Source organism: Rhamphochromis sp. 'chilingali', assembly GCF_963969265.1.
Source record: "Rhamphochromis sp. 'chilingali' genome assembly, chromosome: 18".
NCBI classification, from domain to species: domain Eukaryota; kingdom Metazoa; phylum Chordata; class Actinopteri; order Cichliformes; family Cichlidae; genus Rhamphochromis; species Rhamphochromis sp. 'chilingali'.
The window spans coordinates 23,970,461-23,983,793 of NC_137945.1; the positions used below are offsets into that span (position 1 = coordinate 23,970,461).

The 13,333-nt window shown below is 42.1% G+C and overlaps 1 protein-coding gene and 2 long non-coding RNA genes across 3 annotated transcripts in view; 1 reads left to right on the forward strand and 2 right to left on the reverse strand.

Moving 5' to 3' along the window:
* Positions 1-389: 389 nt before the first annotated feature.
* LOC308385857 lies at positions 390-3,194 on the reverse strand. Its single transcript, XR_013969658.1, has 3 exons — positions 2,472-3,194; positions 936-1,064; positions 390-795 (listed from the first exon to the last, which is right to left on the reverse strand). It is a non-coding gene; the product is annotated as an uncharacterized lncRNA (long non-coding RNA).
* Positions 2,003-3,768, forward strand: LOC308385856. Its single transcript, XR_013969657.1, has 3 exons — positions 2,003-2,554; positions 3,320-3,526; positions 3,607-3,768. It is a non-coding gene; the product is annotated as an uncharacterized lncRNA (long non-coding RNA).
* A 1,632-nt stretch (positions 3,769-5,400) lies between these two features.
* The window catches only part of olfm3a (olfactomedin 3a), a 32,469-nt gene continuing 24,536 nt past the window's right edge, over positions 5,401-13,333 (reverse strand). Inside the window, exons 2-6 of the mRNA XM_080865313.1 lie at positions 12,978-13,121; positions 12,428-12,583; positions 11,387-11,606; positions 7,014-7,120; positions 5,401-6,749 (exon numbers count right to left, since the gene is read on the reverse strand). Coding sequence (XP_080721439.1) covers positions 6,072-6,749; positions 7,014-7,120; positions 11,387-11,606; positions 12,428-12,583; positions 12,978-13,121 — 1,305 coding nt within the window. The 3' untranslated portion in view covers positions 5,401-6,071. The remainder of the gene's footprint in view (positions 6,750-7,013; positions 7,121-11,386; positions 11,607-12,427; positions 12,584-12,977; positions 13,122-13,333) is intronic.

The window sequence follows — 13,333 nt, forward strand, 5'->3', positions numbered from 1 at the left end:
ATTCTATTAGAAGCACTTAAGCTATAACACAACCTGAAATACTCTAGTTTAGGTTATCTTCAAGTGCAAACAATTCCTTCCCTCGCTACTAAAATCCAAAGTATTGTGCTAAAGTCTCGACCCACTCCTCATTTCTTCATATTTTGCTTCCAAGGAGCCAGACTTTCTTTTCATTTGTTGGAGAAGTATTCAGCAATACTTCTCCAGGCTTTCTGAAGGTCTTTTGTAGGTTTGGCTGCTTGTCACTCATTGTCAGTCCAGCTCTTGTACCGGACCATTTTCAGAGGAATGTTTGTTTTATTTAGTTATTTTTGCTTGTTAAGCCATTTAATACTGACTTATGAATCGCACAAAAAGGCAACAAACACAAGAAATAAACCAGTCTTGTTTCCACATGTAACAGACAACTTAGCAAAGAGCAAATTTTAAATTGCCTCTTCAGGCAGGTTGTTGCTAGTGTTCTGTTGCAAAATTACTTAATTTATTCCTATTTCTATAGTTAAGTAATACAAATGGCAAAGATAATGAAGTCTGACAGGCATAAAGTAGTAGTTAGTTATTAGCTGAAAACTTGTCATATAGTATCTCAACATGGTGTACAGTGTGTTCTAAAAATATTTGAGGAAACTGAAACGAGGACAAAAGTAGAAGTGGCAGGGGGCGCCGGTTGAATTCAACTACATGCCATATGGCTGAGAGTGGCCAACCTGGGTTTGAGTCCAACACATGGCCCTTTGCCGCATATCTTCCCCTCTCTCTTTCTCCCTCTGCTTTCTTGTTGTTTCTTTACAGTATCTGTCAATAAAGAACTGTAAAAGGTCAAAAAAAAAAAAGAAGAAGTGGCAGGCTTAAAAAACTATCTACAGCAACTGAACAGTATCTGTGTCATGGTCTGCAGTGGGTGGCTGGAATTTCCATAAGGCTCCTGAACTGACCTGGGATCCGCCCCTGGGCAGGGCCAACTCCAGCTCCTGCACACCTGGAGCCTATCCGGTTGTTCAGTCTGACGTCACTAGCCGTGTCTGGGTCTAAACTCCGCTGCAGGTCCATATATCAAACGATCACTGTGGCATTACTGAGAGTTGAAAAACTGTCTAAAGTCTTTCATCTTTAATAAAATGATCAGCGTTCTGCTCTACCAGGTGTAACAATTGAGTTTAACATCCAGGCATCCATGAAAACGGGATTTATGACATTTAACAGAGTTAGAAGTTAGCAGGGAGTTAGCTCGCTAGCTTCTATCTAAATACAATATAGCATGTCCTGACTGCGGGGTTTTGGAAACAAATTAAAACGTACAGCTCTGTTATCACTTCCAGCATAAATGAAGACAGAAAACTAAACAGCAGTAACGTTTGTAGGGTTACTGAAGTTGGGCTAGCTGGTATATAATGATGTGCTGCGTGACCGCTAGCGACACAGCTACGTTAGCATAATATAAACAAGCTAACTTTTTTTTCCACTCGATAAAAGTTACCGTGAGTGTTCTCGGTGGTCAGGAACAAATGTAATCGCTTGGCAGGATGCTGTAAAAGGACCAAACTTCAGCCAGGAGAACAACTGAGATAATCCATCCACAATACGAGGTTAGTCATTCATATGCTGCTGCATGGGCTGGGCTGTAGTTACACCCTAAGGTTTTAAAAACTGAGCTTAAATAAATGATTAGCGGTAATAAAAGCCGAGGGAGGTCAACAGTGATCACTGACTGTTTTAGGAGCTTTTTGAGATCAAATAGAAGAAAATACATAACATTAAACATGTTAACAACACAAAAGCCATATTAAACGCAGACTACTTTAGACCCGGAAGTAGGATTCGTCGCGTCATCACTGAACAACCGGATTGCAGGCAATCAAGCCAGAGGGATTTAAACCACACATTTGTCGTGTCCAAATTCATGGGCTGCATTCTCCTGAGGCCGCATTTGTAGACCGATTACGTCACAGCGACGCGCCGAAGGCTGTCCAAATTCGTAGACCCCTCCAAATGCAGCCGACAAATGCGTGCTCCTTTTTCCGAATTTGAAGGATGGGTCGGGTGTGTCCTTCGTGGCCCACCATATCCCAGAATTCATAGCGCGGCCCAGCCAAGCTCCAGTTTCCGGCTAATGGCGGCCGCTACTAAGTTTTAAAAATTACTCTTATTAATCTTTCTGGGTCACGAAATAAACTTTTAACATATTTTCAGGCGAGAAAGTAGCTGTGTAAACATCAAATATCTGCTCGGTTTATCAAGATATCGCATCTTTGCTAAAGTGCTTCGACGTTTTCGGAGACGTCTGCTACCCACCAGCTCGATAGCTAGCCGGGAGCTCGAGGGTTACTGATGCGGCCGAGAATGGCACAACTCCCGGCACATCATTTTCAGATCACCGCGGACTTTCGCTGCTCGGGTTAAACGTTGTCAGCCAGTGATCAGCTGTGATCAGCTGATCACGGGGCCGGGGTTAAAAGAGAGACGCCACCCACCTGTTCGCCGCTCAGACATCATTCTCTTCGTGTCAGGAGCTCCGAAACTCTGCCGACGTCAGTCTCCGCCTGATTCAGCAACCGTGAGTGATTATCCCTTCAATCCTTTTTCTCTTCCCGGCTCCGCTCGCTCTCTGTCGGTAACGACCGTTCCGAAGCCACGCTTCGTGCACTGATCGTTACTAGAATAACTGCGTGCCTGCTCCAAACCCACCGCTAGCCTTCGCCGCGCTTGGGTCTAGCCAGCACGCCACACGGGCACGCCGAATTACTGTGTGTAACCCGCCCGGCCGTGACAAACGTAATATATAAGTCACTTAGACAACCTAAAAATGTTATTGTTGGGCTTTTTTCAGTGTTTTGTTTGTTCGTGAGTAAATCGGTTTGGCTGAGATTAAAGTTATTAGATTAGATAAAATAAAACTTTATTAATCCCCCGGGTGGGTTCCTCCTTGGTTTTTACACAGCTGACTAAACGTCAAACAGAAAACTGATTAAACAGAAGTGTGAGATGGCCGAGAGTTTACTCCAGTGTCCTGTTATATTTTAGACAGCAAGGAGCAGACGGCCGAGTTTATTAAACTCCACCGAGACAGCGGTGACGCTAATCAGAAGGCTAGACCGTCCAATTTCACGGCCGTTTACTTCCGGCCTACCCGATCTTCTGAGGACCCGGCCCACGTAGACCGCGAAGGCCGGGTCCTCAGGAGAATGCAGCCCATGAATTTGGACACGACCATAGATGTTCATTCACTGCCAGTTTGTCATCAACACATGTTGGTAACAGGCCTTATACTTCAAGTTCTTGCTGTGATCTATCTTGTTAACAAGACTCTCTTGTGCTGCAGTTGCTGTATTCACCTTGGCTCATGCTCCACCTCTGGACTCAGGATACCAAGCAATCATTTTGAAAATCTCTCTGTGCCTCACCTGCCTGCCCTCCTGCCATCACACTCCATCTGAAGCCCCGGATCTCAGGCCAGCCTTTCCACGCCACTCAGCTTCCCTTGGATTCTCATCACCCCCCTCTCAACACTCCATGTCCCCTACTGCAAGTAAGAATTGCTACTCTTACAACTGGCCACTTCAGAGCTGCCTCCACTACCTCCCTAACTCCTCTATCTTCTCTCTTAAGCGTGACTGTTCCCTGCTCAGCTCCACTCTGCATCTCAGGCCTCATTCCCTCACCCTAGCCACGTTCCCAAGGCCACGCCTCGTCAAACTCCACGTCTTATTGTTTTTTTTTTTTTGTCTTTGCTACGTTTTCTTTTTTTGCACTTAAGCCTAATAAATTGTTACATCATCTGCTGTCTCTGCTCTGGGTTTCTGCACCTGAGTCCTGTTCAGTACAGGCCACTCGGCCCCCTGACAATCTGAAAGTCAAGTCCTTAAGAAATTGAAAAGAAATCCAGCAAAGGCCTGATACAGGAGCTAAGAGATGCATGCAGCCTGTCAGCTGATCCATTTAGTGTTTGCCAAACCCTTATTAGACTTCAATATATATGGAGGGAGGTTAGGAGAGAAGTAAAACAGTTAGTGTTGGGTAAGTTACTTTTAAATTAGTAACTGAGTTACATTACTAGTTCTATCAAAAGTAACTCAGTTACTTCAAGTTACTTGTTACTTTCAAAGTAACTAGTTACTAGGGAAAGTAACTTTGGTTTTACTCAGACTTCTCTTGTTAATGTGTTGCTTCTTTAACTGGATACCCAGCAAGATTGGCAGTCTTCTAGCTTGCTTACTTGCCACAAGTTCACTGTGCCACCTACCAATAGAAAGGAAAAAATAATCTGCATATTTCCACAAGAGAAATCCCACGCCTAGACCGCCATTGACCGCCGCCATGATTCTAGCCTACGTCATAGCGTCATGTGCGCTTTTTACATCCAACATGAAAACTGCAGTCGTGGTGCTTTCGATTGTACTCAGAACTCAAAAATTCTGCCTTCTGAATAGGAAGATGTAGGTAACACCAGACTGCAGATGAGCTGCTTACAGGGCTGGAGTGGGACAAAGTTGGCCCAGGCATTTTTACTAGAGACTGGCCCACCATTATAGGAAAAATCATAAAGCCTTTGAATGAAAACAAACGCTGTTGTGACAGTGATGTACACTGTTTTGATGGTATATATGTATCAATCTATTTTGATACTTTGTTAAACCAAAAGTAACTAGCTCATTTTGAAAATATAAGGAGTAGAAAGTACAGATATTTGTTTAAAAATTTAGGGAGTGAAAGTAAAAAGTTGTCAGAGAAAAACTACTCAAATAAAGCGCAGATACTTGAAAATTCTATTCTTCTAGTCATGACAATGATCCCAAACACACTGCTGATAACAAAACATACCTGGTTAGAAAAACACACAATAGAGTCATGGATTGGCCTCCCCATAGCCTGGATCTCAACTTTATTGAAGTAGTGTGGGATCATTTTGACATAGAAAGGAACAGAAGGGAACCAACATCCAAAGGAAAGCTTTGAATGTCCTTCAAGAAGCTTGGAGAACTGTTTCTGAAGACTACTTAAAGAAATAACAAGAAAGCAGACTAAGAAAGTTCAGAATATAAAGAATAAAGATGGTCGTTGAATTTCAAGGTTTTAAGAATTGTACAAACTGTTTTTGCCTTATACTCTGTATTTCCATGTATATTTAAAAAATACAGTATAAAGAAATGAGGTACGGCTTAAGACTTGTGTGCAGTACTATACTTCTATTTTTCCATCACCTTTTAGGAGAAGTCATTTGATCAAATTGTCCTGTTTAAGATGATACAGGTTGGGTTTCAAAAGGGAGAGTCATCTGCAGCATACCTCAAACTCTTTTAGATGAGTGCTCATATGCTAATATGAATACTGCATGCCTATGATGGACACAAACCAAACAAGGCAAATGGCTTCCACTGTGGGATGCATCGTTTCCTGACTGGAATAAGCCGAATGACTAGACTAGGGTGCTGACTGCTTCTTCATCAGATCAGGGGCGATATTCATTTTTAGCAGACAAAATAATTTGAATGAAATGTACAATAATTCGTTTTAATGAAAATGCGCCGATATAGTCTCATGGTTTTGGTTTTATAAAAAATACAAATGTTCTTCCACAGAGACATACATAACAATAATATTTTACAGGGCCATCTTTAAAAGAATGGAAACTACATTTTACAATCATTAATACGTTACTTTCAAGGTTTAAATACTTTTAAATAGAATTTTAATAAGACAAAGAAAGCAAACACTGTAAAGCAAGTAACAATTTTGCAACAAAACACAGTCATTTCATAGCAAATCACTGTGGACAAAATGTTAACATTCATGCAAAAGCGTCTTGTGCTGGCAGACCTGACACTTAGCAAATAAGGCATACTAGTCTGATCAGCAGCAACGGAAATGTGTATAAACCGTATAGCATGTTTTTCAGTAAAGCATTAAAGTCCATGCTCAAGTCAGCCAAGAATCCAGAGGCAAAAATTAGAAAAGTTCAAGTAATGCGAAGTAAAGAAACCACAGTCCATTTCAAATAGAAGAAAACATGGTCAATAAGGAGGTCCTTGTATCACAAACGATGGCGCTGTAGTTGTAGTTGAAAAGTATCACACTTAAGAATCATCATCAGTTTTTATGACATGAAAAAGGGTCACATTAAATATTACCTGATGCCCATTATTCCAAGCGTACAGCGCCCTCTCTCTGGCATTGTAGTCGAGCATGGAGATGTGAAAGTACTGGTTGTGGAAAGGAATGTCTATGTATTCATAGGTTGAAGTCTTGGTAGAGTAAGCGTAGTAAACCTTTGCTCCCGACAGGTGAGAATTAGTAATATAAAGTGTCCCGCAGATCATGAAAGATTCACCTGCGTTCCTTTTGGAATATTCGGTGGTCCAAGTCTTTAGGACCTGCAGAGTGTCAGGGTCGATCTGAGAGATGACAACATTTCCAGCATTTTGATTGGTTGCGTACACAACCCACATTCCCAGTTCATCAGCCATGACGTCGATGTCAGAGTATCCCCCCCACGTATATGGGTACATGTTGTAGAAGCCGGCAAATTCCAAAGCTCGCTGGGCCAGCACGCTGCCCGTCTCGAAGTTATACTTGACAATGATGTTGCTCTGGTACTTGTTGTAATAAAGCGATCCATTGTAGACCATGTGATTTGTTCCCTCCCATTTAAAGGGGAGGCTGTAGGTTCGAGAAACCACCCCTGCTACAAAGTCTTCCATTGTCTTGTATTCACGTACAATCTTGCTATTGCTGTAGCTGTCCATATACCAAACCTAACAAGAGATGATGGAGAGGACAGATGGTTAGAATCAGCCATCAGCAATACAAAATCAAATCTGAATCATTCTTGATATTATGAAAAAACCCCACATCGTACATCTTTTTAAAATCACCCCTCCCAAAAATAAATAAATAAATCAAAACCCCATCTATAAATGCAAGCCTCTTCTTAAATTGCTGTGATATTCTGCCCACTTTAACAACAGAGCACATCGCTGATATTAAATGCATCGCACCCTCATGCTCTCATAACTCACCCTGTTGTTTCTGGTTGATGCGAGAGGATCAGTCATCCATGCCCCAAACCGGGTTCCAGATGTCTTTATTGTAACAGGTCCAGTGATTTTCATTAATTTCCCACACGCTGTTAATAAAGAAATGCAGCGATAAGATGTGCTGTGGTGCTTTTTGTCTCTAACTAGATTTCTGAAGCCAATTTCATGCCTGTTCCACCACAGAGTGTGCCCTCCGTGCATACTAAGGTAGCAGTGGAAGCAAGATGCTTAATTTAACTTAAAACAGAATTACACAACTGATGTTTTAAGATAAGATAAGATAACCTTTATTAGTCCCACACGTGGGAAATTTGTTTTGTCACAGCAGGAAGTGGACAGTGCAAAAGTTATGACGCAAAAATTAGAATACAATAAGAATAAATACAGTACACAGCTGTACAGAATAGAATAAAATAATATACTATATACAGTAGAATAAAATAGAATAAAAATATACAATAAGATAAAAATAGAATACGAATGCTATATACAACTGAGTAAAAATACAACGATGCCAGAAAAGATTATTGCACTTAGTGTTATTGCACATGTGTGGATGTGTGTGTTTGTTCAGTTAAAGTCTTTGTTGTGGAGTCTGACAGCAGTGGGGAGGAAAGACCTGCGAAATCTCTCCGTCCCACACCGTGGGTGCCGCAGTCTCCCACTGAAGGAGCTGCTCAGTGCTGTCACAGTCTGCTGCATGGGGTGGGAGACGTTGTCCAACAGGGATGACAGCTTAGCCGCCATTCTCCTGTCACTCACCACCTCCACTGGGTCCAGAGGGCATCCTAGAACAGAGCTGGCCCTTCGGATCACCCTGTTCAGTCTCTTCTTGTCCCCAGCAGAGATGCTGCCGCCCCAGCAGACCACACCATAAAAGATAGCAGAAGCCACCACAGAGTCATAGAAGGACTTCAGGAGTGGGCCCTCCACCCCAAACGACCTGAGTCTCCGCAGCAGGTACAGCCTGCTCTGCCCTTTCCTGTAGAGGGCGTCTGAGTTATGAGTCCAGTCCAGTCTGTTGTTCAGATGAACACCAAGGTACCTGTAGCTGTCCACAGCCTCAATGTCCATACCCTGGATGTTCAGTGGTTGCAGTGGAGAATGCTTGTGCCTGCGGAAGTCTACCACCAGCTCCTTGGTTTTACTGGCGTTGATCTGGAGGTAGTTCAGCTGGCACCAGTCCACAAAGTCTTGAGTCAGTCCTCTGTACTCCTTGTCGTCCCCATCAGTGATGAGGCCGACTATTGCAGAGTCATCAGAGAACTTCTGCAGGAAGCACTGGGTGGAATTGTGGGAGAAGTCTGCAGTGTAGATGGTGAAGAGGAACGGAGCCAGAACCGTTCCCTGTGGGGCCCCCGTACTGCAGACGACCCTGTCCGACACACAGCCCTGAGTCCTCACATACTGTGGTCGGTCGGTGAGGTAGTCCAGGATCCAGGTAGTGAGGTGATGGTCCACTCCAGAGTTCTCCAGCTTGTCCTTCAGAACCGAGGGAAGAATAGTGTTGAAGGCACTGGAGAAATCAAAGAACATGATTCTCACAGTGCTTCCAGCGGTCTCCAGGTGAGCGAGGGAACGATGTAGGAGGTGAATGACGGCATCATCCGCTCCAATGCCAGGCTGGTAGGCAAACTGAAGTGGGTCCAGTGATGAGCTTGTTAGGCGCCGAAGCTGAGCCAGGACCAACCGCTCCAGGGTCTTCATCAGGTGGGATGTCAGAGCCACCGGCCTGTAGCTGTTGAGGTCCTTGGGGCGTGAAGTCTTTGGCACTGGTACAACACAGGAGGTTTTCCAGAGCTGTGGGACTCTTCCCAACCTCAGGCTCAGGTTGAAGAGGTTTGTAGCTAAAGGAAACTCAACTTATGTCTAGTGCACAGTTCTTTTGAGTATCTGAAGATTAAAAATGTACACATCTCTTTCTCTATGCAGACCTCCTCCACCTGTTATTTTGGTAAGTTATAACAGGCTTGATTTAAGCACAATTAGTAATGGATGGTTGATCTTCAAGTACGGAACAAGTGTCATTAAAATTGCCATCATATTAAGAAATCCATCTTCTGCTTGTTCACTTTGCCCCCCACTAAGAAAACAGATCCCTGAAAGTCACCATGTAATTTGAATGTTGCCTACTGTACTAATTAATAGCTTAACTTCCCGGGAGAAACTGTGCTTGTAGATATTAAAGGCACAAAGTGCTTCCTTTTTGGCCCATTAGGAAGAAATTAGGCATGGCACATTACTCTCACTTCCCTCAGAGATTTTAGAACATTTAATGTTAAAGGCCAAACATTACAGCAGTCCTTAAAAAATGTCTTTCACCAGCATGAATTCTAGATGAAACACACTGACATTCACAAGGTTTTTTATTTCTCACAGTTGTTATATCTCAGAGCAACATTTGTCACTCTGAGATGTAACAAGAAATAAGCAAAGAATAGTAAAAGTATCTGAAGTTGGACATTCAAAGATTTTGAAGCTTTGGTTATATTAATTATATTATATTAAAGTACTTTGTGAAACTGTGTGCAAGTGTAAAGCCACTGCTCATTTTTTATATATTTTGCTTCCAAAGAGCCAGATGTTTGTGTCATTTTTAAGTGATCTTGAACAATTTAATCCAGATTCTCTTAAAGCCTTCTGGAGGTTTTCTTTGGACATTGGCTGTTTTTTTTCACTCATTTTCAGTCCATTTCCTGCACCTCACTGATTTTCTAGGGTTTCAGGATACAACCCTCAAGTTGCGTCTGGCAGTTCAGCTGATCCATCTACTGTTTGGTGAAGCCTCATCACCAATGGTCTCAGTGGAAGAGTGACTGCCTTTCTTAATGAAGGAAAACGCAGTATGCCACGTTACACAAAAACTGGACTGAAAATCTCACGCAACAGGTGATGGAGTGATGAATCCACATTTTTGGTTCAATATGTTGTCAATATATATGGAGGAGATCAGAAGAGAGGTACAGCTATCTGTAAAACACCGTGGGGGCTCTGTCATTTGGGCTGCATTTCAGTGGTCTTGGGGATTTTTTCAGAACTGATGCAATCATTGATGCAGGCAAGTGATGCTGGATTTTGATCCATCTGGAAAACATCTAAATGGTAAAGGCTTCATTTTTCAACATGACAGTGATTCTAAAACTGCTGTAAAAGCATGTCTGCATAAGAAAACACACAATGTAACTGTGTGTTTTGTATTAATTAACATTATCTTATGTTCTTGTTTATTCTGGTTATGTATTCTGGTAAAATTTTCCTAGTTCTTCGGTTTTGGTTCTGAGCTTCTTCTCTTTAGTCTAGTCTAGTCATCCCTGCCCGTATGTTCCCTCTGTTCCCTGTCAGTATCTTGTCTCTGATTTCTGTCAGTCTGTCAACACGTTCTCACTCCCAAAGCGTAACATTTTACGCTAGGTGACAAATCATCGGTATATTGCGCTTACGGTCACCCAACAGGTCCCTATTTTACGAGTTCGGAAAAATGAGGAAACATGAGAGAAATGAATCTACACATTTACGTTTCTGTTACTTAAATCACTTTGGAAAACACTATCTAACACGATTAATGTGGTGGTTAAGATTAGGGATAAGGTTATGGTTAGGGTTACACGGCTGGAACGTGTTTTACTGCGGGAGTGTCATTCTGTTCGATTTCATCCACAATCCAGCGCGTAGCATAGGAACACAGAAGGTCACCTTTCGCATTTCCATGGAACGCCTCGGAATGTGACAAATCGTTGGTATATTATGCGTCAGGAGTGAGAATGGGCTGTGCTCTTAGTTCTGTCCTGGACATTCTCTGCTTCTGCTTGCATTTTCACCTTTTGGAATAAAGTTCACTCGCATCACAGCCTGTGCTTGCATCTCGGGTCTTTCTCATAAACAGTAACAGTATTAGTTCAAGAAGACTACTTAAAGAAGTTACAATAAAACTTGTCTAAGACAGTTCAGACTGTGATGAAAAATGAAGGTGGTCATACCAAATAGAACTAGTTACTTTTGTTTTCCACATGTTTGAATAAGTTGCTGCACTATTTTCCTGTTGTCCTAGCAACATACACAGAAATGAGCGATGGCTCTAGACTTAAGCACAGCACTGTGCATTTCCCTAGGTGGTTAATTTCTTTAGCAGGATTACTCACAAGTACACCATGATGGCAACACCTATAACATCAATACTCCTATGTGAACTTGTTACAACATACTAATGCCATTGTTTTTACCACACACAGTAGTATTAATTTTAGATGAGCACAGTTTTCTCAGTACACATGTGGCTTCTTATTTTAGTTTATTGTGATAACAAGAAGAATTCAAACTTTTTGTACTATCAGCAAAATGCAGTGCACACTACTCACTCAGCTTGCCCATACAGCTGCGGAGCCGACTGTCTAGTCGCAGGACTCGCTGATAAAGCTCATCATAGTCATACGCCCCAAGTTCCTCCTGTATGCCTGTCAACACCGCAGACAGGTTTCTGATCTCATCCTTGAACTGAGAGATGAGTGCAGCATCCATCTTATACTGCTCCAACACAGGGATCAACGGCTTCAGCTCGTCCATCTTGTCCTTAAGCTCCTACAGAAATGACAGCAGCAGAGATGAGAAACAAAGGGGAAGAGGTGGGAGATCGCGGATAGGTGCAAAAGTTAGGAAGAAACGAAATTACTGTATGTCAGGAAATGTCCATGGTAGAGTTTTATTGTACTGTAGTAGAACAGTCAGCCTTACATGAAAGAATAAAGTAATGCTAGCACTGACATCTAGTACTATTAAACACAAGGAAATGGACCAATTTCCTATTTGCAATGATACAATGACATTGGAATTTGTTGGTGGTCAACCAACAGCTCAATTTCTGATTTTCCAGCTGCTTGTTGCGAATCTTTCAGTTCATTTGGTGTCAGACAATTTGCCACACCAGAAATAATCCTACTCCCCTACCAGCTGTCCAGTACAATCCACACGGGGCAGTGACAGCAGCGAAAAGAAATCTAAGATTTGAACCCTTTCTGAATGATTTCTGAAGGGTTTGTGGTAAATATGCTATACATTTTTATTATTATGGTGAAAATTCAAGGGAATCTGTAGGGTAGTTATTAGCCAACTGCACTAAATTAAGCCTCGGACAACAGTGGCTTTCTATTCACAGTGTCAATTAACTCAACTAGTAAACCCTTTCATGACTTAGTATTTCTTGGTTTTCTCTTCTTTGAAATATATTAAGTTAAAAGAACTGTTAGATTGAACTTATGTAAAGACTTGCATGAGAAAAGATACTGAGCCTGTTTACACTTTAACAGATTCATGGTACAGAAAGGCATAAAAACAACTAATTCACATAAATGAAAACAAAACACAAAGATCCACTGAACATTAACCAGGTAAAAATAAAACACCTGGAAATTTCTGGCTATGATGGATTTCCTGTCATCCTCAATCTGTCTGAACTTGGTTCTCAGACCCTTCATCTGGTTTTCCATCTTCATGACATACTGGAAATCCCTCTGAGTGCGCAGGTTCAGCACCTCAATGGACTGAGACATGTTCTGCACCTAGAATAAAAGAAGCCACGTTAAAACTGGAACGGGGGTTCCAATGCACAAACTGAGACGCTAGCTACAGTCCATGATATGGTTGTAAAGTAAATATATGACGTCTTCTGTTCTTTCCTTCTTTCCAGCCAGCGCAGCTAACTGAAAGGCACTTTGATGGGTTTTCCTGGTGAGCCTGTGTGTGCCTGAAATTTGTAATGGGCTATTGTTGAAAAGAGAAAAAAAAATCCTGGAAAGGCCTAGCAGCACCCCACTTCAGTTAAATTTCACAATAAAATACCTTGTATCGGGAGATGAAAGGAAAATAAAGCTTATAGAGACTTGTTACGTCTTTATTCCTATCCTTTATAAAACAACGTGTGTGTGCAGGTGTGTGGTAAAATCGTGTGTTTACCTTCTCTAGTAGCTGGCGGAGCTGTCTGCTCTTGGCGTCTCTAGAGCACAGGCTTTGTTCTGGTGCCACCACTGTGCAGATGCAGCGCCCATCAGCATCCTGGGCTGAGCTGTACACCTGCCAGCCCTCCTTTGGACCGATAGTCTGTAAGACCCAACAAATATATGTAGAGTCTAAGGATGGATAATATATTACATATACTCTAGTATATATATGGAATATGTATAGACTAAGGTCTGACATCCTTCACTTGTTGTAACTACCTATGTCCCATGCAGTATATGATACATGACTACATGACTTGCCCGAAGTGACGCTCAGCTTGATTTTTACGAACATTTATAGAAATGTAAGTT